This window comes from Drosophila gunungcola, chromosome 3R, assembly GCF_025200985.1.
Source record: "Drosophila gunungcola strain Sukarami chromosome 3R, Dgunungcola_SK_2, whole genome shotgun sequence".
Classification (NCBI taxonomy): Eukaryota; Metazoa; Arthropoda; class Insecta; order Diptera; family Drosophilidae; genus Drosophila; species Drosophila gunungcola.
In genome coordinates, this window is record NC_069139.1 from 23413453 (window position 1) to 23440842 (window position 27390).

Genomic DNA, 27390 nt, shown 5'->3' on the forward strand with positions numbered 1-27390 from the left:
TCTTTGGGTCCAATTTATGCATATTTAATCTTTTGAATATTTTCGAGTAAATCAAAGTCCGCACCTGTACAGAATTAGCATTTTAAAATGTATTTTTTAATATCTATCAAATTGCCTTCAAGCTGCAGAATCAACAACATCTGTTGACCAGTTGAGTAATTGGGGTAGTTGATGGATAAGACCAAAACCGCCCACCTTTTGTTTATTTCTTTATGAATATTTATTCAGCCATCGCTGGAAATTGTTTACATTTTTTTACTTTAACCAGAGAGAAGAGGTTTCTGCTCGCTTTTGTTTAGAGAACTTTGAACCATGCACTTTGGGTAATTAGCAAGTTTATTTGACCCTGAGCAAAGACCACCGAAATGTGCTAAAAATAGGCCACTGGAAGCTATTCGTTAACTATATAGTACATACAGTTTGTTTGGCCGCCTAGCAATGTAAAATCAATAATCATTTAAAATTCAAATTCGAGCAACGCATGAACCGGAAAATGGCGAGCAAGAGAACAGAAACTGGCAAATGAATGCAAATTGGAAAAACAGATAATGAAAAAATCCAGAAAACCAAAGTGAGTGCTGAGGGGTGATGTAGGTTATGCCCTGCCCTCCATGCTAATGAAATTAAAAAATGATGCTTTGGGGCCAGCGGCGAATATTTTGTGTAAAGAAATCTAGGCGAAAATGCTTTGGCAAATGTCATTTAATAAATTGAAAAAGGCGAGTGGAGTAGAGGGTGTCATAGGAAAATGGCTGCTGCCTATGCCTATTCATTCCTATGCCTGATTGATTTTGCGGCGTTGGCGGTTTAAGTGGAGGACTTTGAGACACTGAGACGCGAACCACAAGAAAAGCCAAATGCCGCCCGCCAACTCTTGACACGTCTTTTGATAGAGTTGCCAACGGGGAGCTGTTGGGCCAGTTGGATCAGGTCGGTCGCATAGCAGCAGCTACATTTTGCGGTCTGGCCTGGTTGCTCAATCTTCCTGGTTTCGACTGCCGCCGAGCCGTTGACATCAATTAGCTATTAGAGTTGGCGGAAAAATGCAGAAAAGAAAATTTCAAGACCTTTGACTATGTAGTATCAAAAGAATGTTATGCATAACAAGCATAAATAACATTGTTACATAACTTCAAATCTTTGTTCTTCATTAAAATAACATTTCGTAAGAAGGGGTAAAACGTGTGTGCATAAACATGTATTTGCCTATTTTTGTTTCATGTTTTTAAGAATTCATGAAATTTAAAGCTTAAACATAGTATCTGTGCCCTTTTTCTATCTTATTCCATAAAAATTAGACTTTGTTTTTTTACGTTGTTTTTGTTGAAAGTGTATTATCTGCTAGGGAGTTCCAAGTAAATAAGGTCGAATTTTATAACCATTTCCAAGTTCTACATTTTAAATGAGCATTTTAAGATCGAAGATTTTGATGTCCGAACTTTATTCTTAACTCGTTTTCCCTCAGTGTATAAATCAGCTAGAAACTGAAAAAAGCTATCAACATTCGTTAAGGCAAATTATTGCATTGCTGGAAATTTTTTTTTGAAGCGAAGATAGTTGCAGTCCCCTTTCGGATTCCATCCACTTATCACGTGGGCGTTCTTTGGTCCCGGCGCCATCTGGCAGCCAACTTCTGCTCTCGGCTCTCCAGCTTTTCCTCCGGCCATCGCTTCATTAGTCGCCGCTCAATTTATTTCTCCTTTACAAGCCAATTAATCAGATTATGTCAAAATGTGTCACTGGGTTAATGCAAATATATTAAGATGGCCAGCCAGCGAGGCATAGACTCCTGGACTCCCACTCGTCTCCACCTTTCATCCCAGGTTTTAATCGATTCCGATGTCTGGCTCTTGGGAGAGGCTTTAAAGCATTGCGTCTGCCATTCGCATTTGGTTGTTTGGAAAGCGCTTAGATCCACTTAATTAGTGAACGGCAGAAAACACAAAGCGGGAGAAAATACTACGACTGGCTTAAATCACATTTAAGCTGATTTAGTCGGGGCCAAAGGCAGATGGGAAAATAAATCAGGAAATTGAAAATGAATTTGTGTACCTCAACTGAGCTCGAATAGAAACACGAAAACTCTGTATACGCTTTAATTAATTGCGAAAAAAAAGCGAATCATGGATTAAATCAGTATTTATTACCTAATTTAGAAAATTTATTTGTATTAAATTTACGCAAAGCTCATTGAAAACAATAATTCATTTTCCAAACTAACATTTAACCTAGTTAAAATGTTGAATACACAAACTTTTCCCATTTGTCCCTATTAAATTTCAATAATTATTTGTGTCTTACTTTTAAAACCTACCTTTTTATTTGTGGACAAAAACCTTAACATTTTGAGCTTTGTCTAAAATATACCACTTCGGAAACAAAGCAATCTGCCATCTCTCAGTTCGGTTACCTTGGTGACTGAAAACAATTTCAACAGAAAATCGCGGCGGGGAACAATGTAACATCGCAGCAACTTCATCAGCTCCCCAGCCCTTACCTTTTCCCACTCCAAATTACTCCCGGCGGAACTTGTTCATTTGGCATTCAGCAGAAAAGTCATTAAGTGACACACCCGCCTACAAAATTCCCCCAAAATAGATTCCAGCATATTTATCATTATTTTTTCTGCTTCACTTTTTGTCTCCGAATAAAGAGAGAACAATCATGTAAAGCTGGGCTTGGTGCGGTGCAAAAAACACAGGAAAAAACGAGTAAGGGGAGGGCATCTGTCAGTGCTTAATCACGCATATCACCCAACTTTCCGGGCACTGATCCAACTTGCTTGATTTTTGGTTTCGATATTTTTTCGCATTTTTTAATGTTGTTTGGTTTTTGGGCGTGTTTTGTCTCGGCTCATTGAAGGCGGCGCACGGAAGTTGGCACCGCAACGGAAATTGAGCCATCAAAAATAATGTATAACCAAATATACTTGATAAATATATACATGCGCCACGAATTTAAATTCAGGTGCCCGACTTTCGCTTTTCGAGCTAAGCTTATCCCCACTCTCTGTGAAGCTGTAAAAGAAGAGTTGTAAAAATACTTTACAACTCATTAAAAATTATTATTGTTTCTGCATAAGGATGATGGCCAGGATAAGCAGGTCCTTGGGGTTTGTTTTGCCAGACCCTTGCGTAGGTGTCAATCGCGATCCCTTTTCCGGTGCTTTTAAAGTTATTACACAACAGAAATTGGGGTAAAATTCTGCGGCAACATTTTAATGAAATTTGATGGTGAGCGAGAAAGGAGGTGAGAAGATGGCAAAGGTTAAAACTCGTTTTATTCTTATTACAGTTGAAAAGTTTGTGCATAAGGCTGCTTAGTTCCCACGAATTTTCCGGGTAAAAGGTTATGCAAAGTTTCGCCTCAAAAGGCGTTAAAGGTTTCGAGATGAGCAGCAAGTCGGGCTTTCGGGTGCTTCCCAGAATGTTTAATTCAATTTGTTGAACTAATATTTTTCCCCGCTGTGGGGGAGAGTTGATTACAACCAGCTGCTGTTGCCAACAGATTGGAATGTGGGATGTGAAGTGATAACGATAACAGGTCTTCGATTCGCTTAACCGCTGGATGGGTTAATATCAGAGCGGAGGTGTGGTAATTCCATAATTTAACAAGATATATTCAAGACCTGTAAAAACCATGTTTAAAGTCTGTTTCGTTTCGTTTCGTTTATCTGTGAATACTTTCTTTTCCAATTTACACTATCTATGGAAATTCTGTTTATGTTTTTATTGAGTTTTTATTTCTGTTTACCCTGATATTTCTTGGATAGTATTGATGTCTTAATCAACTCTTCTGTATATGTTAAACAAGATTGGAACGATTTCCGCTCATTCGAAATTCACACACGAATTTCGAAATTCTTGTTGTCTCTAACTGTTCGATTATTTCTTAATTAGATACTGATGTGCTTTGATAATGTTAGCTATGGAATTTTATATTTTATATTTATATCCACAAATAACATCATCCCTTTATATTAAACGATAAAAAAGGTTGTTTGGACTCTAAACTTTAGAGCAAGGTAAAAATACCCATAATATATCATAGAAAAACAATGGTGAACTTCCGCCAAAGCGGTACAATTCCAATCGATGGAATGTGTTTATGTCCCCTATCCGTAACATAACTCACTCCACCATTACTCCATGTTTGTTCGACAATTTCGCTAAACGTTTTACTGGCCAAAAAGGAGGAAAATGGGCAAGGCACTGGCGCCATTTTCAGCAGAGTGCCAAGCAGCCAATTCAATGCACTTTATTAATGGCATCCATGACTTGGCCTGACTTTCCCTTCGGCTTTTCCCCCGACTCCGTCCACAAGAAGGGCGACAATAAACCGCACAAAAAAAAAAAAAAAACCATGCCAGCGATCCCTCCTGCTTTCCTTGTCTGCTGCAGTTGCACTTAATTTTATCTATTATCCTCCATTTTTGTCATTGTCTAAGGAAAATGAAGATTCAAAGCCATAAACGGGCGGACATGTGTGTAAGTGTGTGTGTCTGTGTGCCTGTGTGTGTGTTTGAGCCATCAATGGCAAGGCAAAAGTTGCCTGCATGCTTTTGCTTTTGGCTTTGAGCCTTTGGGCCATTGTTGTTGTTCGAGGATAGGATCTATCCTGGCAGCAGGTGTGCCACGGAAAAATCTACTTCAAGCAGCTCTGGCTCGTGCTCCCGCTGCTGCTCCAGCTGCTCCTGCTGCTGCTACTGCTGCTGCTGGCAGCTTGGCTGGAAAATGTGATAAAATGATTATAAAATAATTTTCACAAACAATGGCCAGCACATGCACTACTGGCTCACGTTCTCCTCTGGCTACGTGCAAAACTCTTCTCGGTTTTTCCACACGCCGGATGGTCAACTCAACTCGTCTTCTAATTGAATAGATTTTGGGGTCCAGGCTTTTAATGGCAGCAAAACTCACAAAGTTTGAACTAATTTCATTGCGGCTCTGCTCCGGCAGCTGTCATAAGCGAATCTCTCATAACATTTTACTAGTGCCATAAATATACGCATATTATGCGCTCCTCCGCCCCCGCTGCATTTATTATTAATCCAAATGCGGGGCCAGAAAATGCTGTGAAAATTACTTTTGCTGCTGGCAGGACAAAGGGAAAAACTTTAAAGGAGAACTTCTTGAATTGGAGGGAAACCCCGTCGATTAATTGCATCGAGGACCACACATACTGCCAAGCCGAAATGGGAAAACTCCGCCCACTGGCAAAGCCAAAAAAAAAAAACATTTGTAACTGGCCAATAAACATGTCTTAAAGCTCTCCTGTGCCAGGCACATTTTGAACCAGTTTAGCAGTTCGCCTCAGATGCAGATACTCAGATCCAGAGCCCCAATTTGTGCGAATGCGTAGAGCAACCAATTTCAGGCAAATTGCCATAACGAAGCCAGCTTGAAAAGCCTCAATAGGTGAATGGAACGGGGCGCAGGGTTTTGGGCTAAAGCAGCAGCTGATGCAGTTCACATTTGCAACTTTATTTATCGCAGCGAAAACATCTTGTAAATTTTCCACGTTATTTTCGCCAGCGGCAAAATGTTCGTTCTGTGCGGAAAATTCAACAATTGAATCCAAAGCGTTTCTCTCCACCCACCCGGCAAAGCCACATCGAAATTGATATGAAAATTCGTTTTAAGCCAGAGAGTCTTCAGTGCCACGCCCAGTGCCACGGGGCAGGACTCTCTCCGCGCCCCTTTTCTCGATCCTTCCGCCTTGTTTTGATCATTTGCCTGTGATAAATTGTTCCATGTCGCTTGGCACTCTTGACTTTTATTGCTGGCCATGGGCAAGTCCACAGTCTGGCCATCAAAAAGTCTTTGGCCGTGTGCTTTTTTCTCTGTTTTATTTTTTTTTTTCTCTAGCTGCAATTGGAACTGGGTAACTTGGCCCAAATGCAATGCACTGCAAAGTTGGCATTGTTGTCAGTTGGTCGGTCGGTCGGTCGGTTGCAGTTTATTTGCCGCGCGACAAGTTTGTGTGTGCCAGGCAAATACAAATTTGATATCATTTTTCAACGCCAATTCCAGGCAGCCTCTTATATAGAATGGAAATGTTCTCGCATATGTTTGGGCCCTGAAATGCACTGGCATTTTAGGGGGCGTGGTACCAGAGTGACTTTTGTGGTTTCAATTTTGCTGCATGACGCATGAAATTTCCGCTCCTTTTTGTGCGGTTTTTCTTTTTCTATTTTTCCAGAGTTCGAGGCTGACAAAAATGTGCAAAAAAAAAGGTTAAATTGAAATCTGTGTTCTTTATTGATTGGATTTGATTTGGGTTAAGCAAGTGAAAGGAATTTGATTTTTATTGCCATTTTAAGCGATTTGCTTTGCTGCGAAAAAATATGACTAAAGAAAAATTACAGAAAAATTCAAATTGTTTGTTAAAGAATATATTAAACTATTTCATAGACAGTTTATCAGCCTTATCTCCTGCAAATATCAGTTATGTCACTTGATTCATAGCCCATCAAAGACATTAACAAACGCCTCGCCCACACATTTTACTCTTTTGTTCATCATTTGTATGGATTTGACAATCGAAAAACAAAAGTCACAACTGGAAAATTATTCATGGTCGGCCACTCAGAACTAGATGGGCGCTAGAAGAGCGCTCTTTCCCTGTGAAAATGCATAAACCAAACAGAGCGAGACCAGCTAAACAAAAGCCCAGAACCGAGGGTCGCATAATGCACTTTTGCTTTTTTTTGTCAGGTTTTTATTTTTAATTTTTTGTTGTATGTGTCTCGTTTTTGCTTCTTTTCGAGCTCTTTTTGCAGCTGAAATTTCCGGTTGGGCTTTTGTGTAATCCGCCAGAGACGCGGCTTTGCATGATTCGTATTCGTATTTGGGTTCTTATTTGTTATTTGTTGTTTCCCCCCGAGTTGAATGACTCTGGGGCTGCTCAAAAATTCTGGGCACTTTGAGCCGGGCTTGAATTCCGCCCGAGCGTCGGTTCAATCAAATTGCAATTATCGTAAGCACGTGATTGGGTCCTCGATTCGTGGGTGCGGGGCTTTCGAGGTGATCTACGATTCGTGACGCTTTTGATTTATGTTGAACCATTTTCACAGCGATATTCCATGACTCAGCACCAATGTTCTGGAGATCTCTCTGTCTCTGGGTTTACGAATCCGAATCTTTTTGGGGTTCACAAAGCGTGCAATGATACGAATGTGACCGCAGGGCTTTCTATTTCGGGCTGAGAAGAGCTCGGCTGGGCAACTTAATTAGTTTGGTTGTTGATAAACAAAAGCGGAGTATCTGAGGCAGGTAAACGGATTTATTTTTCGGTGTCTTTCAAGAGACTCCCTACGGTTTTCTCACTTTGGTGATTTATCAGCGTCGGTATTTCGTTTTGTAAGCCAGTAAAATAGTTGGCTGGTCCGCGTGTGCTGAGCATTGTGGATTAGTTTCGCCAAAAACCGAAAGTGAAAATACACGCTTTTGATTTGCTCACTCGATAGCATTCAAATTCTATGAGCTGCGTTGCGAATGATTAAACAGCTGAGTCGCCAATCTCGGAATCTATGTGATCACAGCATTATTTGAGTGCCCAGGGAGGTGTCTTCAATCTGTTGCATTTCAATTATTGTAAATTTGTTTCTGTAGCATCCTTTTACCAGACAAACCGAAAATATTTGCATTTCCCAATGGCAAGAACAAATGCATTCCGCACACATCAGCGTCACATTCTATCAATATCAATTCATATTCCTATATATATATATATACAGGGGGGGAAATTTTGTATGCAAGTCAACGCAGACTGTTATCTCTCTGGACGTACAGAGAAAAAAAGTGAAAATTATAATGAAATGCATTGGCATTTCCCTCACGTACCCACAAAGTACATCAATCAAATTGAAATGCTACCATCATGCCGGCGCTGCTTTTCAATATTTCGTAATGCATTTAACCATGCTAATAACAAAAAAGTATTGCAAATAATATTATATATTTTATTTTTTTTTTCCCTTCAATATTTTCCAATTAGACTGCAGTTGTCATAGAGATGACCGCGTGATAATATTATTTGTATTTTATTCACGCTCGATTCATGAATTAAATTTGTTGACAATTTTGCTGTTTGCTTTAGTTTTAAAATTTTAAAAATTTGAAATGACGTGACACTTTAATATTAGCACTAGCATATACAAAGTAACCGCGTTTTAATACCGCCGAATTAACTTCACGCACTCCTCTCTTTTTTAAAAGGTTTTTTTTCGGGGAATGCTTAATAAATCCAAACAGAAATTCGTTAAAAAACCAAATTTATGCAAAGCCAAACCGATTTGGATGCATTGTATAAAAGAGAATGAGTCGAGGAGAGTGGAATGTTGCTTTAACTAATTAGACACTTGTTATTCGTCGTAATGTTGTAATAAATACCGTTACAATGTCATTACCGGCATTACTCGTTGGCATTTCTTTTGCACCTCCTGCCGTCTCTTTCACCGGCACATGCCCTTTCTCTTTCACACCATCGTTCCCTCTCTTTCCACGCTTTTGGCCGCACTCACTCATCAGCGCGGTGAAGTCTTTGTCAATGGCTTGTTAGTTTACTTGTCTCCACTTCTTCTCCCCCCCATTTTCGCCCCCTTTCGACTTTATTTAAAACTTTGTTTTGCTTTACAGCTTAGAATTTTTAATGAGCTTTCGTCTACCGCCATACTCCTTATACCCTCTTTTTTTTCAGTAGTTCTTGTTGGTTTTCCGCTTTTCGTTCGGTCATTTCTTTCGTTCTTGAATGTCATCTATTTTTGAAGCTTGTTCTTTGCGCACTTTTTCTGTTGTTTTTTCTAAGGGGTTTAAGCGGGGTCATTGCTTAGTTAGAGACACTTGAGACGGTCTTGGCCAAAGAGTCAAGCCGTATTTAATCTTCCATTGAAACCAGAACTCAGGTCTCTCGGTGGTCTCAACTTTATTAAAAGTCTCAGGTGCTCGGTGCTAGAAAGTGCGTTGTGGGAATTCTCATGGTTTATATATCAAAGGAAAAATATTGCTAATCCTAAGATCTGATCAAACATATAAATATATATTTATATATAACTGACATAAATGGTTAATTTTAAACTGCAAACGGATTTTTTTTTTTACAACATTTTAATTGCTTACTTAGTTTTTAGTAGTAGTATTATGTTGTTAGGTTTCAAAACATTTCTCACAGTTTTTTATCCCAAGAATTTCCCATCCTCAACCATATTTCGTCACCTTCTTGTACCAAGTTCCCTTAGTTTGCTCTGAAATATACGATCGTTCCACTAACCTATCCCACTTTTTTTATTGGCTTTTCTCAAAGAACCCTCCCTCTCCTGCTCTTCATATTTTTTCCTTTTTTTTACCATTCCACTTATCGCACCTTGGCAATGTCAGGGGTCCAAGAACAGAACAAAACGGAGCCTAGAGACAAGACAATAAATATCTTAACTGAAACATTGGAGTTGGCTTATCTGCGAGTAAATATTGCCCAACATAATTTACACACACCAGCCGTCAAGAAGGGAGAGTGATAGAGATGGGTATACATATATATAGATATAGGTATAGGCAGAGTCGCAACAACAACAACAATTGTGTAAACAGAATGCAGTCAACCTTTTTGCTTGGCAAACAACTCCAAGATGTCTGGGTAATTAACGCTAGTCAAAAGTTGGGCGATTTTGGGGGCGACGAAGGGCGTGAGCTGGGAAATTTCGGCGTAATTGAGTGGCTTATTGACTTGGGGCATATTTGTAGTACAATTACGCACATATTTGTGCGTGTGTGTGTGTTTGCCAGTATGTGTGTGGGTGTGTGTGTGTTTGAGCCGCTTTTGTCATATTTGCCCAGAAATAAAGAGAGAAAACGGAATTATAAACGCAGAATCCTGTCGAACCGGTTTATATAAATAGATAAGCGCATAAAAACAACGTTCATTACGCAAGAATGTGCCCTAAAACGATGCAACCAAGTGCCTAAGTTTTTTGTTCGCGAGGAGCAGCAGCAGCAGCAGCAACAGCAACAGCGAAAACCTGAAATCTGCATAGAGCAAGATTAATTAACTCGCGCCGGCAGCAATTGCAGGAGCCACAGCAACATCAGCAACAGTTCTAGCAGTTCAGCAGCAGCAGAAGCAATATGTGTTGCAGCCGCAACATCAACTATAAGTGCAGCAGCAATTGCTAGCAGCAGCAACAGTGGCAATATCTGTAGCAGCAGCAACATCAACTATAACTGCAGCAGCGACAATTGCTTGAAAAAGGGCTGCGGCAGCAGCAGCAATACCTGCAACAAGAGCAATATCAATAGAAGCAGCCACCACAACTGCAACACCAGCAACATCAACTAGAAAAATTCCTCAACGAAAGTAAATTGCCTAGCTGGAAAAATTTTCCAGAATGCGATTTTTTGCCAGCAGTGGCCAGGCTGCAACATCGCCACCAATGGCTCACAGTTCCAGCGATGAAGCTGGAGAAATAATTGCAAATTCCCACACCAAAAGGGCTGGACGATCTGTTCTTCACAGCAATGGGGCGAAGTCAAGGTCGCTGGAACGCTATTCGGGGGCACCCAAGATCCATCATCAGACGCTGGAGATGCTGCCGCCCTATGCCACGCCCACGTGCAGCACTCGCCGCCGCCTCCTCGCCCCCTTTCGCTCACTGAAGCGTCGCAGTCGGAGCAGCAGCAGCAGCAATGAGTCGCACCGCTTTAGCAACCACCTGAACAATTTGGTGGTGGTGAACGTAGGGGCGGCAGCTGTTGTTGGGGGCGTGGCCAAGACCAAGGCCAGTTCGCAGAGCGGCGACAGCGGCACCGGTGGCACAGAACTGGAGCACGAAATGGAGCAGGACGACGACGACGAGGAGGAGGAAGAGGAGGAGGAGGAGGAGGAGGAGGGAGTAGAAATGGACGAGCTGAGCCTGAGCTACTCCCAACTGAGTAGCAGTGGCTGCGATGAAGCAGCCGCCGAAGTAGATGTTGCCGATGATCGCCCAGCGGCAGCAACTGTCGCTGCCTGTGTGCAACATGTTGCCGATGAGCGGCGACGCAACATCCTGTCGCTGTACTCGTCCTCGTCGGAGGAGCAGCTCCACTGCCGCCTGGGCGACATCACGCTGGTGGACGACACCTACTCCAACTACGATCCGCAGAACGAGGCCGAGCGAATGTTCCTCCAGGTTGTCGGAATTTTGCGCGATGAGAACGAGGTTTGTGTATGGGCTAACAGTCGTTGGCTGGAATATTGATCATGCCTTTCTAAACAAATATTTTTCATAAATATTTTAATTAAATCATCCAATACATTGCTAAAAAAAAACATTGTAAATCCAAATATTTTTGATTTTCATACATTTTGGCTTATAGTCATTTTAAGTATGAAAATATTATAATTTCATTTGACTATTTTTGGAATTGATTTTAATATCTGAAAATTTTATTTAATTTTAAACCATATTTAGATTAAATAAAATGTATTTAAATCGAATAGGAATTATTTTAAATCTAATATTTTCATTTTTAAATAAATTTAATAATAAATCATGAAGTTTAATACGCATTTGTATTAAAATTATGATTTAATACTTTTTAAATTTGTTATCAGTGAAATAATTTATGACCATGAACTGACCATTTTACGATGTTCCTAGAATTCACATATTCAATTCAATATATAAGTTGTACAATTACCTTTATCCAACTTTCAACAAAACAAATTATACATCTTTAAAATGTAAAACTCTCTGAGCACTCCAAAGAAATACATTTTTTTAATGCTGATTGAAAAAGAAAAATATGCATTTTAATGTATAATTTTAATTAAAAGAATCCTTGACGTCTCCCTGTTTATTCAGCTCTCTGTTTCCATCATTTCCTTTGAAATCTTGATTAATTCCCACCCACAGCCATAACGGATTCGTTTTTGTTGTTGATCGTGATTTATTTAAGTAGACGTGTCCTTGCTAAAAAAAAGAAAGAAAGAAAATGGCAAACAGCTAACCGAGTTTTCCTTTCTCTCCGTTTTTACCCATTTTTTTGCACCCGCCCCTCACTTTCTTTAAGCGAAACTTTTTCAGTCTCACTTGCAATTTCAATTAATTAATGCAAGCAAGGATTTCCGTTTTAAGCTTCACTGAGTAAAGGAGTAACAGAAAGAGCCAGAAAAAAAGGAAATGAGCAACAGTTTAAAGAAATGATTTAAGAATTCAGCTCTAACCATTCCATTAATTCATTTCAATGCAATTCATTTTGCAATGTCAATGTGCATACATCCCACATTTCCCGTAGAACATATAAAGCAGTTTTATTTAACTCTATGAATGGTGCCAGCTCTGCACTATAAAAATTTGTTAGTAAATCTGTTGACCGCATGTTGTCGATAAATAAATAAATAAGATAATTATTTAATTAAATTTTCGATCCACATTTGAGCTCTAAACGTAAATGATTAAAAAACATAGTTTAAATTGGCAAAAGAAAAAAGTATAATCTCCACGTTCCTAAACAGTGAACATTTATTTATTGGCTCAATGCTCTCGATTAATAAATAATTAATGAGTTAATTCATTAAATTGTCGATCATCATTTTTTTAATTTAAAAATAAATTAAAACCCAAAAGCTTTAAACTTTATTGATTAAAAAAAATAGTTTAAATTGGGCAGAAAAGATAATGTATAAACTCCATGTTCCTAACCAGTAAACATTTTATTCTTTGTATGGTAATTAAAACACAAAACAAGGAGGAAAAATTAATAATTTCTCTGTTTGATGCCATAGAAAACATGGCGACAACATTTGCTTTATATGTATATGTAACCAAGTTTCCTGCTCGACAGCCGCAGGTGGAACGGAGCCAAGGAATTGTTATGGAGTCAAGCGGATGGTATTAAATTACACAGAGTTGCACTTTTTAAGTACACGCCATGGACAAACGCCCCCAACTATGGCAGGGCAAAAAAATGGCACCCCACCAGCCGTACTCCGCCTGCCTGTTGACTTTGCAGGGATTCCCTTTGGCACCGGCCCACAATGCATGGAGCCTGGACTTTTCTTCGTCGCTCGCTGATTAAACTTGCCTTCTTGCTGCCGACGACGGGCCAATGAAGGAGGCAGCTTTAAAAGTGCATTGCCCTCTTATCAGAGGGCCACCGCCCCATTCCTGCATCCCCCGATGCCTTTTCCATAATGACTTCGATGGCAAACAGCTTTCTTGTCTCTTTGTTGCGGCGGCCACTTTGTTGGCTTGTTGCCACTAATTAACGGAGGTGCTGCGATTGCACAGCAATGAGGGGGATGCATATTTATTGTAAACATCAAATTATTGATTGCCAGCGACAAGTTGGCCACAGCCTTTGGGCGCCTTTGTTGGCTGCGTTTCCCGCTCCGCTAATTAAAAAATAAATAGCGAAGGCAGCTCAAAGCAGCTCCACACAAAGGTTTTTCAACTGGAGTTGCTCTCACAGCGGCAGGAAATAATTTGTGTGCTTAATTAGCAGTGGAGCAGTGGCTTGGGTGGTGAAGAATTTGCAACTGACAAAAATAAATGTGGTAAAAAATAAATGACCAAAGACTCATACAATATTTAAATGTGAATAACCAGAGTGGTTAATTACAATATCATTGACGAGTTGTCGTTAATCATAAAGATAACTATTTAAGAAAGAAGTAAACTAAATATGATTATAATATCGATTTTCATAAGGTGCACAGAATCCACTCTCTCAAAGCAATTCCGCTATGACAAATAAACCCCGAAAAAGAAAAGATTATTTATTTACTTTTCAAACACAAAGCAACAATTGCCCCTGGGAAATGCCACAAACAAGAGTTGCACAAGGAAAATACATGAATACCGCCAACCAAACGCATGGATAACTGACTGTACAAGTGCATTATGGGGCATAATGCTCCGGCCCCGGGAGCCGCAAAGAGTTAAAGGCTGGAAAAGCTAAGGCAAAAGTTCCAAATCAAAAACACAAACTCGAAGAAAACTAAATTAAAAAACTACACAGAAGCCAGAAATGAGGGGCAGTCGAATAGAGAGCGAAGGCAGCCAGGGAAAACTAAATGAAGTAATAAAGAAAAGCAACACGAAGAGGAGGAGTGGGTGATTCCTGAACTCCCTACTCCTTGCGGGCTGAAGAAACTTTTGCTTTGCCAAGGTAAATGCATTTTGCTTGTTGCATACAAAACGGCACGCAATGAAAGTTTCTCTTGCCGGTTTATGAAAATGGAAAATGGTGGGGATGCGGGATGTGGGAAATGGTAAATGGGAAATGGGGTGTCAAGGTAAAAATTGAAAATTTTCTCAGGGAGCTCACATTCTAGGGGAGCCGGTGTAGTCAAAATGGGCCAAATGAAACGTGCGCAGATGTTGCTCCTTTTGCCTCCTGTTGCTCCTGTTTCAGGACCTGCCTTTTTCAGTTTAGAGTTACAAAAGCGCCAAATTGGCGCTACGGAAAGTGCAGAAAGTGAGAGAAAAGAGCAGGGAGTTTTGGGCAACCCAGTGCATACAAAGGACATAAACGTTAAAGCGCAAGCTGGCTGCTTTTAACTGCTAATGAAGAAGCGTCTGCTGCACTCCAAGAAATAGACAAAGTCAACGGCTTGGAACAGCTGTGTCTGATTCGCACATACTTACCAAAAACTTGTATATGGGAGTATTTAAAAATTTTAAATAATGAAATAAAAAAGCTTCATTGCGTACATTAAAGATGTCTCCAAGGAAACAAACCGAAATCATTATGCAAGGAAAAGAGGGGGGGATAATCGGCCTGGCAAACTAATCCGATTTAAAATATCTACCATGTTCACTAACCGGAACTGATTGGCATTACTTCTTATGTTGTCTGACAAGCTTGGACCAACATTTTAATCCCCTTAGGTTGGGCATAATAAGCCCCGACTGCAACGTGAGCGCCACTAAGCTCATAATCATAATTAAATTAATTTTGTGAAAGGCGCCCATGGATGTAGGCAATAAAAGAGCTGCAGTTTCTATAGGTATCTGCTTGTGGCATGGTAATGGTACGCAAATAAAATGCATTCTTATGCCCCAAGCCTGAATACAAACGATAAGAAGAGGGATAACACAATAGTGATCATTATCCATTTCATCTAACTGATTACCCATTTCGGTTGGTTCTTACAGAAAATGCGTCAATTCCAGAAGATCCTGGAGGATCTGAGCTCCCGCGTTGCCCTGGCCGAGCAGACAAAGACCTCCTGGCTGCCGCCCTCCTCCGTGGGCGAGGCCAACGAGCAGATGCAGCAGTTGCAGCGGCTAAGGGACAAGATGACGACGGCCAGTGCGCTTCTGGATGATTGCAACGAGCAGCAGTCCTTCTTCACCGCCAACCAGGTGCTGGTGCCCGACACCCTGCCTCTCCAAACTGGAGGACTTGAATACGCGGTGAGTAGAGCTCTAGCATAACAATTGTGACACATCCTTATTGGATTGTTTAAATTGTTTAAATGACGACAGCATGAAACTCCTGCAAATCGCGATGGACGAGCGCCAAAAGGTCCTGTGCCAGGCTGGTGCCCAGCAGACCCACGAGAACGGCGACGACGGACGCACCACATCAAACAGCGGCACCATCGGACCCCTGCCCAATCTCGGCCAGAGCGTCAAGCCGCCCTGGGAGCGGGCCACCACTGCCGCCAATGTGCCTTATTACATCGAGTGAGTATGCCGAGAAGTATATCAAAGTCACGGGATCTTTCAAAATTATATTACTCGTGCAAAGCATTCTTTAAATGCAAAGCTCTGGTTGAAGGATTCTAGCTGGCAGAGACCTTTCAATATTTCTGTTTTAGTATAATATACTAGACTTAATTTGTTCAAATTTTATAAATTAATGATTTTCCTGCCTATTTTACATCCTAAACGTCATAAAGATAAATTAGATTTTATAAATTATTTCGTCAGCATGTACATGCAGTTGCGTTTAAAATAACAGTAGTTTTAAGCTTATAAAATTATTCATTGAAAATAAATTTGGAAGCAACTTTTTAAAAATCTTTAAAATAATAATAATAGAAAAAAAAACTTCTGACTAAAATTATATAAATGTAGCTTAAACCGTAAACTATAATAAAATATAAAAATCCTAGATTTTCATAGGTATTATATTTTAAAAATTTTTTAATAAAATTGATAAAAAAAACGTTTTTATATTTGTTAATTAAAAAAATAAGTCAGATAATAAAAACGTTTGTATTTCAATATAAAGTTCTGATTAACGCCTATTTTTGGTTATATTCTAAAATTGTTTTAATATCATTTACTCAAGTGTATTTAAAGGAATTTACGGATTTAAGGAAATGCAACAGTTTTTCAATACAAAGTTCTGATTAACGTCAATTTTTGGTTATATTCTAAAATTTTATAATATCATTTACCTACGCCTATTTTTGGTTATATTCTAAAATTGTTTTAATATCATTTACTCAAGTGTATTGCTAACAGTTTTTCGTTTCTCTTTAAAAACTAAAAAAATATCAACGATTTTTCATTTTGATTATTGTTTTGTAAGCAATATGATTGAATAACAAAAAAGATGTTTTAAGTCTTAAAAGTATATTTCTGATCACTTTATATATATACCAAATATAATTACCAAACCAACTTTTTTTCCTTCTACTACTAGCCACGAACGCGAGACCACGCACTGGGACCATCCCGAGATGATTGAGCTGATGAAGAGCCTGGCTGATCTTAACGAGATTCGCTTCTCCGCCTACAGAACGGCCATGAAACTGCGATCAGTGCAAAAGCGATTGGGTGAGTTTTGCATGGGAGCACATCATCTGCAAGCTTACTATTTAATGTCATATCCTTAACAGCTCTCGACAGGATCAGCATGTCCACCGCCTGCGAGTCCTTCGATCGACATGGCCTGCGTGCCCAAAACGACAAGCTGATCGACATACCCGACATGACCACGGTGCTGCATTCGCTCTACGTGACAATCGATAAAATTGATTTGACGCTGATGCTGGACCTGGCCATCAACTGGATCCTGAATGTCTACGACTCGCAGCGCACCGGCCAGATCCGTGTGCTGAGCTTCAAGGTCGGCCTGGTGCTCCTCTGCAAAGGCCACCTGGAGGAGAAGTATCGCTACCTGTTCCGCCTGGTTGCAGACACCGACCGACGGGCGGATCAGAGGCGACTGGGACTGCTCTTGCACGATTGTATACAGGTGAGGGTCGAAAACAAGAGAGGAAGCCTATTTCAACTAGTTACTAGTTGCAGCTATTTCTAAAATTAAATTAATTTATTTTTTAACGTCTTTTTATCTTTATGTGTATATGTATAAAAGAATGAAGCTATGTATGTCGATTTTTTGCTAAGTTTGTTGGTCATTTCTATGGCAGCTTTATAATATCGTTGTCCGATTTTGTAAATTTTTTGAAAATGTAAATCAATGCTATATTGTGAATTCATAAAAAATTTAAAAACAGTTAAATTATAATATTTCTTTTTTTTTTACGTTTGTTCTTCGGAAGCTTTATGATACAGTCGCTCGATCCAACCGTCCTGCAACAGAAATATAAACATTTGAGAAAGTTGAGGAACTAGTTTGCGTAAAAATGCACAGACAGATCGGCTCTTCAAGCGTTTCTAACTTTCGACTGAAATTAAAATAACCTCTGCAAGGGTATAATAATAATATTTTTACACTCAATATTTTCATGTATTATAATTTATTTGCTTTTAAATTGTGCTCATTCTTTAGGAGGTTTTGCCTATATTAAGTTGAAGTAAAAAATGTGTTATTAATCAGGTTAGAAAATTAAATATATTATTGGTCAAAAGTTCTTTTAATCGCTAGACTCATACAGTTTAAATAAAGTTATTAGCTTTAACATGATTTTCACCATATACATTATTTGATAAATAAAATTAAAAATGTTGATCTAATATCCTCACTCTTCCTTCCCAATTCAAGGTGCCCCGCCAACTGGGTGAAGTGGCCGCCTTCGGGGGCTCCAACATTGAGCCCTCTGTGAGGTCCTGCCTGGAGCAGGCTGGCATCTCGCAGGAGGCCATCGACGGCAACCAGGACATTTCCATCGAGCTGCAGCACTTCCTTGGCTGGCTGCAGCACGAGCCGCAGAGTCTCGTGTGGCTGCCAGTGCTCCATCGACTGGCGGCGGCTGAGGCGGCCAAGCACCAGGCCAAGTGCAACATCTGCAAGGAATACCCGATCGTGGGCTTCCGCTACAGGTGCCTCAAGTGCTTCAACTTCGACATGTGCCAAAAGTGTTTCTTCTTCGGCCGCAATGCCAAGAACCACAAGCTCACTCATCCCATGCACGAGTACTGCACCACTGTGAGTGGAAAGATCCCATTTAATTGACAGGGAGTTGTAATGAAACTTGCCCTTTTCTCCATCCCGTAGACCACTTCCACCGAGGACGTTCGTGACTTTACACGCGCCCTGAAGAACAAATTCAAGAGTCGCAAATACTTTAAGAAGCATCCACGTGTCGGCTACCTCCCCGTACAGAGTGTCCTGGAGGGTACGTCAATATTCTAAGCGTTTCTATTCATAGATTTTAAGATATCCCGATCTAGAAACAAATAAACAAGTTGGAATTCAATAATATAAAACACAGTTTTAAGTTCGAATTTTAAGTTAGAATTTAATGCAACTACTAAAAAATCTTTTTTGTTTTCTTAGGACTTAAAGTAATATTCAACTTTAAATTAATAAACAGCAACAGGCCAGTTAAAATTTCATATCTTTAACAATAGTGTAGTCATGAGTACACAGAAAGAAAAACATTTGTAGTCATGAGTGCACAGAAAGAAAAACATTTGTTTAAAAAGGTTAATATTAAATTTACGTTTCAAAAATAAAGACAAAAAAATATATATATCATTAACAAATACCTACAGTATCCTGAGAGCAATAACAAATGAATTATTTTTAAATTAGACAAAAAATTGTACTTAAAATCTTTATGTCGCTTACTTCAATAAGTAAATTAAAAATCTTAACTTCAAATTGCAATTGCATTCAAATACTCCCAAGCTGTTGCATAGTGTTATTTTAGTTATTTGTACAATAACACCTTTCTTTTATAATTATTAACATATTTGTTCCCCTCTTCCAGGTGATGCCCTGGAGAGTCCGGCGCCCAGTCCGCAGCACACAACACACCAGCTGCAGAACGACATGCACTCGCGACTGGAGATGTACGCCTCGCGGCTGGCGCAGGTGGAGTACGGCGGTACGGGCTCGAACTCCACGCCGGACAGTGATGACGAGCACCAGCTGATCGCTCAGTATTGCCAGGCGCTGCCCGGAACCAGCAACGGCAGTGCGCCCAAGTCGCCGGTCCAGGTGATGGCCGCCATGGATGCCGAGCAGCGGGAGGAGCTGGAGGCGATCATCCGCGATCTCGAGGAGGAGAACGCCAACCTGCAGGCGGAGTACCAGCAGCTGTGCAGCAAGCAGCAGAGTGGAACGCCCGAGGACGCCAACGGCATGCAGCACTCCAGCTCCAGCATGACGGGACTCTCTGGCCAGGGCGAGCAGGGACAGGTGAGTTTCGCCCCCTCTTTTTTTTTAATTTTTGTTTTTGAATTTGTTATCTAATTTATTTGCGAACATTCCAGGACATGATGGCGGAGGCCAAGTTGCTGCGCCAGCACAAGGGACGCCTGGAGGCGCGCATGCAAATCCTGGAGGATCACAATCGACAGCTGGAGGCCCAGCTGCAACGTCTCCGCCAACTGCTGGACGAACCCAATGGCGGCGGCAGCAGCGCCACCAGCAGCGGTCTGCCCAGCGCCCCCGGCTCCGCCTTGAACTCCAAACCGAACACCCTGCAGACCCGCTCGGTGACCGCCTCGCAATTGAACACAGACTCGCCGGCCAAGATGAACCAGCAGAATGGCCACTACGAGCACAACTCAAGTGAGTAGAGTGCAGTGGAGTGGAGTGGAGTTATATCCACCATGGGGGGACATTATTCATGTGCCTATGTTATTGAACTTTGTGTGGCAATTAGCATAGTTTGATTGGGTAGTTTGTGCAATCGATTTGCTTTTAAAGGGACTTAAATGGTAGTATGGTTTTATGCACCTTCGAGAACTAAAATTCAATAGGAAGTTTAGGTTTGTTACATACTTTAAAATGGACAAATTCTAGCTTTCCCAATTCTTAAGAAAACAAAAATTATATTAAAAAAAATAAATTATTATCTCTTCACTCCGAAATCTTAATTCCTTGACTTTAGGAAAAATCGCCTTATTATTAGAAATAATTGCCTTAAATTTGAGTCTTTCATACAAAATTTAGGACGACGTTACCTAAAACAACTCCCAAAAAATGTATTGCCATAAACTTCGTTCTAGGTCATGTTTTTATAAATTTTGTATAGAAAATTCAAATTTAAGTAAATTATTATTATTTAAGGCAATTTTGTCCTAAAATTAAGTCAATTTAGTGTTCTGAGTGAATGACAGAAGAAAATGTTCATGGGGTAATCTTTTTATAGGAATTTTCTACCTTAAATTACCCTTGACAGAAAACAAGGGTGTTTTTGTGTAAAGAAATGACAAAATTATAATTTAAAAATATGTATAGTTCCTACTCCCTCCTTAAAATTTTTTAAAATTTTATCAATTCAAAATACAGCAACAGTTTGATAAAAATTATTTTACTCGATAGTTTCAGGCAAAGCAAAATACGGCTATAGTTAATGACAGGTGTTTCAGCGCCTAAGCAAAGTGCAAACTAACAGATAATGAATGGGAACCTCCTTAATGTTTAGAGTTCAGGCGAATTGACAACTTCCCCATCTACTAGCATTAACAACTAACCTCTAATTGTGTGCTGTTCTTGTCTGTTCTGCTCCAACCCCCCGCCCGCCCGCTCACCCACTGCCCATGTACACCCCCATCAATTTACACCCTTCGTCGAAACTGAAACCGCAAACACACACACTCGCAGAGGGAATAATGCTGCCGGGAATGAGCAGCGAAATGCAGCAACAGCACGCCCAGCTGGCCAGTCTGGCGGCCAAGCATCACCAGCACCAGCTCAGCGGTGCCCTGAACGCATTGCATCAACAACAGCAGCAGCAGCAGCAGCAGTTGCAGCAGCAACATCCGCAGCAGCAGCAGCAGCAGCAGAGGGGCCTGATGACGGGCAATGGCGGCCTGGACATGTCCGGCGGCATGCAGACATCAGTCGGATATCTGGGCGACGACGGACGCCCGCCACCGCCCCCGCACTCCAGTCTCATGCAACAGCAACAGCAGCAGCAGCAGCAGCAGCAGCAGCATCATCAGCAGCACTTGAATGGTGCGGATATTTCTGGCAGCCGCCACTGTCGCCTTTTGTAGCCTGTCCAATTTTGTGACCGCCTCTGTTGAGTTTGTGTTTCGTTTTGCGGTGCCTACTTTCAGGCGCTGGGTTATATTTTTATTTTCATTTCCGACTCTCTTGTGTTGTGTTGTTTGTGTTGATGTTGTTTCCTTGGTTGTACAACTGTATCCTCTAAATACTAATCTCGATTATTTCTCTTGCTCTGCTCTCGTTCCACTGCCCCCGCCCTGCAGATCTTGCCTAGAATGTGTTGGATTAAAGCGGTAAAGCAACGATTTGTGTTGTCACTTTCCCATTTCAGGAAATCGAAAACACCCTTTTGCCAGAGATTTATCTAATCGGAATGTATCCCTGTTTTTCACAGAGAACTCTAGTGGCCTGGTGACCGTCATTACCGAGCAGGAAGTGGAGAGCATCAACGATGATTTGGACGAGACGTCGAGCAGCAACACTACGAACACAACGACGACGACGACGACCACAGCAACTACGGAGAAAACCTGCGTGGAGCTGCAAAAATAACACCTTCGATACTTAACTGCAAGGCATTAAACTAAAGCAAAACAAAAAAACAGTATAAGAATTCAAAAGAATTAGCTGCAAGTGAGGAAATCCAATTGGCTGGCCTGCAACATATTCTAAATAATCATACCCTAACACCTAAAGATAGATCCATATAACTATTGTGGTACATATATTTATACATTATTGCATACGAAGAATCGGATGTAGAAAGATTTCAAGAAGAGCTTGCAGCGAGCTGATAACACTTTTTTAGTAGTTATGAAAGATACAAATCTATATATATTATATAAAAATATCGAAGCATAAGTAAGTGAAACATATTGAAAGCTGGAAATAATGCAGAAATGATTTAAAGATTAGATAAGCCGTAACTCCCGTAACTCACATACATATATACCTACGATATAATAATGAACACACCTATATCATAATTGAAACATAATCATAATTTGCTAGAACATGCAAACTTGTTATTACTTGCACATTTTTCAAAAAAACTGAGAAAGAAAACGCATTTCAAAGATTACAATGCGAACCCGTTTTGGGTTAGCTCTCATATCATTTCGAAGCTTATACAATAAGCGTTTTAAATGTAAATGTCGAAACATGCAATCAGTTTTAATTTGTATTCTTATTTATTCCGAGTTCTTGTGTATTATTTCTTAATATTATTTAATATTAATATCTGTGCTAACTGAAAGTGTGCTGCAATGTTTTTAATTAAAGAACTATTATTGAACATCACCGACTCTTTACTCTTATTTTGTTTTTGGTTTATAGACAACATTATCTTCATGAACCTAATCATATGCTGACGAATACGATCACTAAATGGACCACCTTTTTCTATCTACTTAATCGAATCGAATCTTATCTACTACATGAACCATCAAATAAATTAGATAATCCACACCATTCCAATGAAACTAGTCAAATTACACTTGGATAACTCAGATATACTTACGAATCAATTGATATTGAAACTGCTTTAAAATACCTAAACACCACAAAAAACTAATCGAATCGAACAATTTAGATGTCTACAACTTGATACCCAATATCGTACAATACTCACATCAATATAAGCAAAGATATAATCGAAAGAGAAAGTAAAGTTTTAACCTAGATATGCCACAGATCAATAAATATTTATAGATATACCAAACATTAGCTATATATTGATATCGAAAATTTGAGTTTACTTCCCATGAAACCCCTTTAGTTAACGAAATTTAAAACAAATTAAGAACGAAAATATGGACAATATGGAAACATTTTTAGGAACTTTTATAATTTAGGTTTCTCACCTATCGATTTGGTTATCTTAACTAGGTTCACTTATCACTAGAATTTCCGGGCACTTAGTGAATTACACACAAAATTACTATATATATAGAATGAATTATATAAAGAGAATATAGCTATCAACAAAATGCAGTTAGCTAAATTTTCAATCACTTCTGTGTAGTAAAATGTCCCAACTATAAGTATTTTTCTAACCATACCGTACCAAAACAAACAAACAAACAAACCGAATCGAAGTGTGGAAAAGATGTCCTACCAATAACCAATCAATTTTAGTAAAAAAAAACCCTCCGTTTCAAGTTATAAACAAATGAACCAAAACCGAAACAAATTTGCTTAAATCATCTATCTAATCATTAGTGAAACATATCCCATTCAAAAGCATATATATAAAAATTTTATAGGTCTAAACCATTTCTGGGAGTACATAGTCGAGGACGAATTTAAAAGCATCAACAAATCAAGTCTAGTAACTGAGATCTGAGTTGAGAATAGCCAAAGCTGCCATTTGTTTGTCCCCAATTTTATACTGATAACTGATATTAAGCAACGCAATTCAAGCATATCCCGAAATAGTCTTCATCATCCAGTGGTTGTCTACAATAGATTTATACCTTGCGCGTAAACCCGATGAGGAAGTCGGTCGGAGCGATCCGAGACGAAGCCAAACAATCAACGAAGAAATTATGAATTAAATATTATACACTTGTCAAGGAATATTGTGAGCTATATTAGCCGCTTATTTACCGTATGTACGAGTACACAACGTAATTAGTCTCTTATTCTAAGCAGATTTACTTAGCTAAATTGTGTCCAACTGTAAAGGCCTGTAGAGCACAGCACTTTGTACGGTATATCAGCCTAAAACCCTTAGTTTAAATAATAATCCTACACATCAAATCAATCAGACGGAGAAAGATAGACACAAAGCCCCGAGCTTGGCAACAAATCGTTTGTGTTGGAATAGAAGCTTCAAAATTAATTTAGTGGTAGCAGGCATGACTCAATTGTACCTATCTTTTGATACCGTTTATTACAAAACTAAGGACTATAATCGTATTTAAATTGTATACCTAATCGAGTGCAGCGAGACCAAAATGCACTCAGCATAATGATGAACTTTTGAAGTCGGATGGAGTCTATAATGATATCGAACACATTTCAATCTGTTCTACGAATGGTAGCTCATAGAACTTATTATACATAACACATAAATAAATGAACCATTATGCATTGAACTAAACTTATTTATAACATACGGTGACATACTCAAAACGTTTATATACAACACACATATATTTATACATAATCAGAATAATTATACATATGAGATATGCCACATACGATATCATATAACATATACATATATGAACCATTGCGAAAAGTTGATACAATAAATAAAACACACATCAATTGCGTTAAACGGTTGCTTTGTTTAATTCGAATGAGGGTTGTGGGATTAGTTGTAAAGAACATGTGTTAAACTGTAGGATTTTAGTTTAAGACACCTATGTTTTTTTTTTTTTTTAATTTTGGGATCAACTTTATCAAAACCACTGGTTTTTGGTCACTTTTAGAAATTACAAGACAATTTTTAAACGCAGATTTTTGGAGGCTTAATCCCCAAGACTTTAAAAATATAGCTCTACGAAATCGGATGTCTGTGAAAATAAATATGGAAATAAAGCTGGTTTTTGGTCACTTTTCCACGAATCCAATTTTCAGAAATTTAGAAATACTTACGTAATAAAAATAAATAAACATCGGCCCAAAATTGCAAGACAATATTCAACGTAGATTTTAAGAGACTTAATACCCAACACTTTTAAAATATACCACTTTGATATCAAATGTCTCTAAGAAAGAATTTCTCTTCGGAAATTAAGAAAGGGGTTACATCATCAAAACATCAAAAAATCGATCAAAAATTAAAAACAAAGAATTAAACGCAGATTTTTAGAGGTTTCAGTCACAAGACTTTAAAGATATACTACTTCACAATCTGACGTCTGTAAGAAAAGTAATGGGTTAAAAACTGCAGGTTTTTGATCATTTTTCGACAAAGCCAGTTTTCGGAAATAAAAAAGGGGTTTTATTATAAAAACTAAAAAAAAACGTTTATAAATTACAAACCAAGATTTAAACGCAGATTTCAAGAGGACTACTCCACAAGACTTTTAAAATATACCACGTTGATGTCTGTAGGAAAGGTTATGGAGTCAAGACTGCAGGGTTTTGGTCACTTTTCCGTGAAGTAAATTTTTGAAAATTTAGAAAGGGGTTATATCATCAAAATATCAAAAAGTCGAACATAAATTACAATCCAAGATTTAAACGCAGATTTTAAAAGGATTACTCCACAAGACATTTAAAATATACCAATTTGAAATCAGATTTCTGTAGGAAAAGTTATGGATTTAAGTCTGCAGGTTTTTGGTCACTTTTCTGTTAAGTATACTTTTGAAAATTTAGAAAGGGTTACATCATTAAAATATAAAAAAAAAACGACAGAAAATTACAAACCAAGATTTAAAAGCAGATTTTTAGAGGACTACTCCACAAGACTTTTAAAATATACCACTTTGAAATCAGATGTCTGTAGGAAAAGTTATGGATTTAAGTCTGCAGGTGTTTGATTACTTTTCAGTCAAGTAAATTTTTGAAAGTTAAGCAAGGGGTTTTATCATCAAAATATCAAAAAATCGAACATAAATTACAATCCAAGATTTAAACGCAGATTTCAAGAGGACTACTCCACAAGACTTTTAAAATATACCACGTTGATGTCTGTAGGAAAGGTTATGGAGTCAAGACTGCAGGTGTTTGGTCACTTTTCAGTCAAGTAAACTTTTAACAATTTAGAAAGGGTTACATCATTAAAATATCAAAAAAAACGACAAAAAATTACAAACCAAGATTTAAAAGCAGATTTTTAGAGGACTACTCCACAAGACTTTTAAAATATACCACTTTGAAATCAGATGTCTGTAGGAAAAGTTATGGATTTAAGTCTGCAGGTGTTTGATTACTTTTCAGTCAAGTAAATTTTTGAAAATAATATAATATCAAAAAATAAAACATAAATTACAATCCAAGATTTAAACGCAGATTTGTAGAGGACTACTTCACAAGACTTTTAAAATATACTACTTTAAAATCAGATGTCTGTATGAAAAGTTATGGATTTAAGTCTGCAGGTGTTTGATTACTTTTCAGTCAAGTACATTTTTGAAAATTTAGAAAGGGGTTACATCATTAAAATATCAAAAAAGTCGACCAAAAATTACAAACCAAAATTTAAACGCAGATTTTTAGAAGACTAGTCCACAAGACTTTTAAAATATACCAAATTGAAATCAGATGTCTGTAGGAAAAGTTATGGATTTAAGTCTGCAGGTGTTTGGTCACTTTTCCGTCAAGTAAATTTTTGAAAGTTAAGAAAAGGGTTATATCATCAAAATATCAAAAAATCGAACATAAATTACAATCCAAGATTTAAATGCAGATTTTCAGAGGACTACTCCACAAGACTTTTAAAATATACCACTTTGAAATCAGATGTCTGTATGAAAAGTTATGGATTTAAGTCTGCAGGTGTTTGATTACTTTTCAGTCAAGTACATTTTTGAAAATTTAGAAAGGGGTTACATCATTAAAATATCAAAAAAGTCGACCAAAAATTACAAACCAAAATTTAAACGCAGATTTTTAGAAGACTAGTCCACAAGACTTTTAAAATATACCAAATTGAAATCAGATGTCTGTAGGAAAAGTTATGGATTTAAGTCTGCAGGTGTTTGGTCACTTTTCCGTCAAGTAAATTTTTGAAAGTTAAGAAAAGGGTTATATCATCAAAATATCAAAAAATCGAACATAAATTACAATCCAAGATTTAAATGCAGATTTTTAGAGGACTACTCCACAAGACTTTTAAAATATACCACTTTGAAATCAGATGTCTGTAGGAAAAGTTATGGATTTAAGTCTGCAGGTGTTTGGTCACTTTTCCGTCAAGTAAATTTTTGAAAGTTAAGAAAGGGGTTTTATCATCAAAATATCAAAAAATCGAACATAAATTACAATCCAAGATTTAAACGCAGATTTTAAAAGGATTACTCCACAAGACATTTAAAATATACCAATTTGAAATCAGATTTCTGTAGGAAAAGTTATGGATTTAAGTCTGCAGGTTTTTGGTCACTTTTCTGTTAAGTATACTTTTGAA

General features: G+C 38.5%; 1 protein-coding gene across 1 annotated transcript in view; it reads left to right on the top strand.

Moving 5' to 3' along the window:
- LOC128266569 (dystrophin, isoforms A/C/F/G/H) overlaps positions 1 to 21793 on the top strand; it is a 151344-nt gene extending 129551 nt beyond the window's left edge. The window contains 12 exon segments of the mRNA XM_053003159.1: positions 15137 to 15355; positions 15357 to 15397; positions 15470 to 15670; positions 16638 to 16771; positions 16834 to 17192; positions 17943 to 18326; positions 18396 to 18516; positions 19114 to 19544; positions 19619 to 19919; positions 20958 to 21311; positions 21569 to 21598; positions 21700 to 21793. Of these exon segments, the coding sequence (XP_052859119.1) occupies positions 15137 to 15355; positions 15357 to 15397; positions 15470 to 15670; positions 16638 to 16771; positions 16834 to 17192; positions 17943 to 18326; positions 18396 to 18516; positions 19114 to 19544; positions 19619 to 19919; positions 20958 to 21311; positions 21569 to 21579 (2556 nt within the window). The 3' untranslated portion in view covers positions 21580 to 21598; positions 21700 to 21793.
- The last annotated feature ends 5597 nt before the right edge of the window (positions 21794 to 27390 follow it).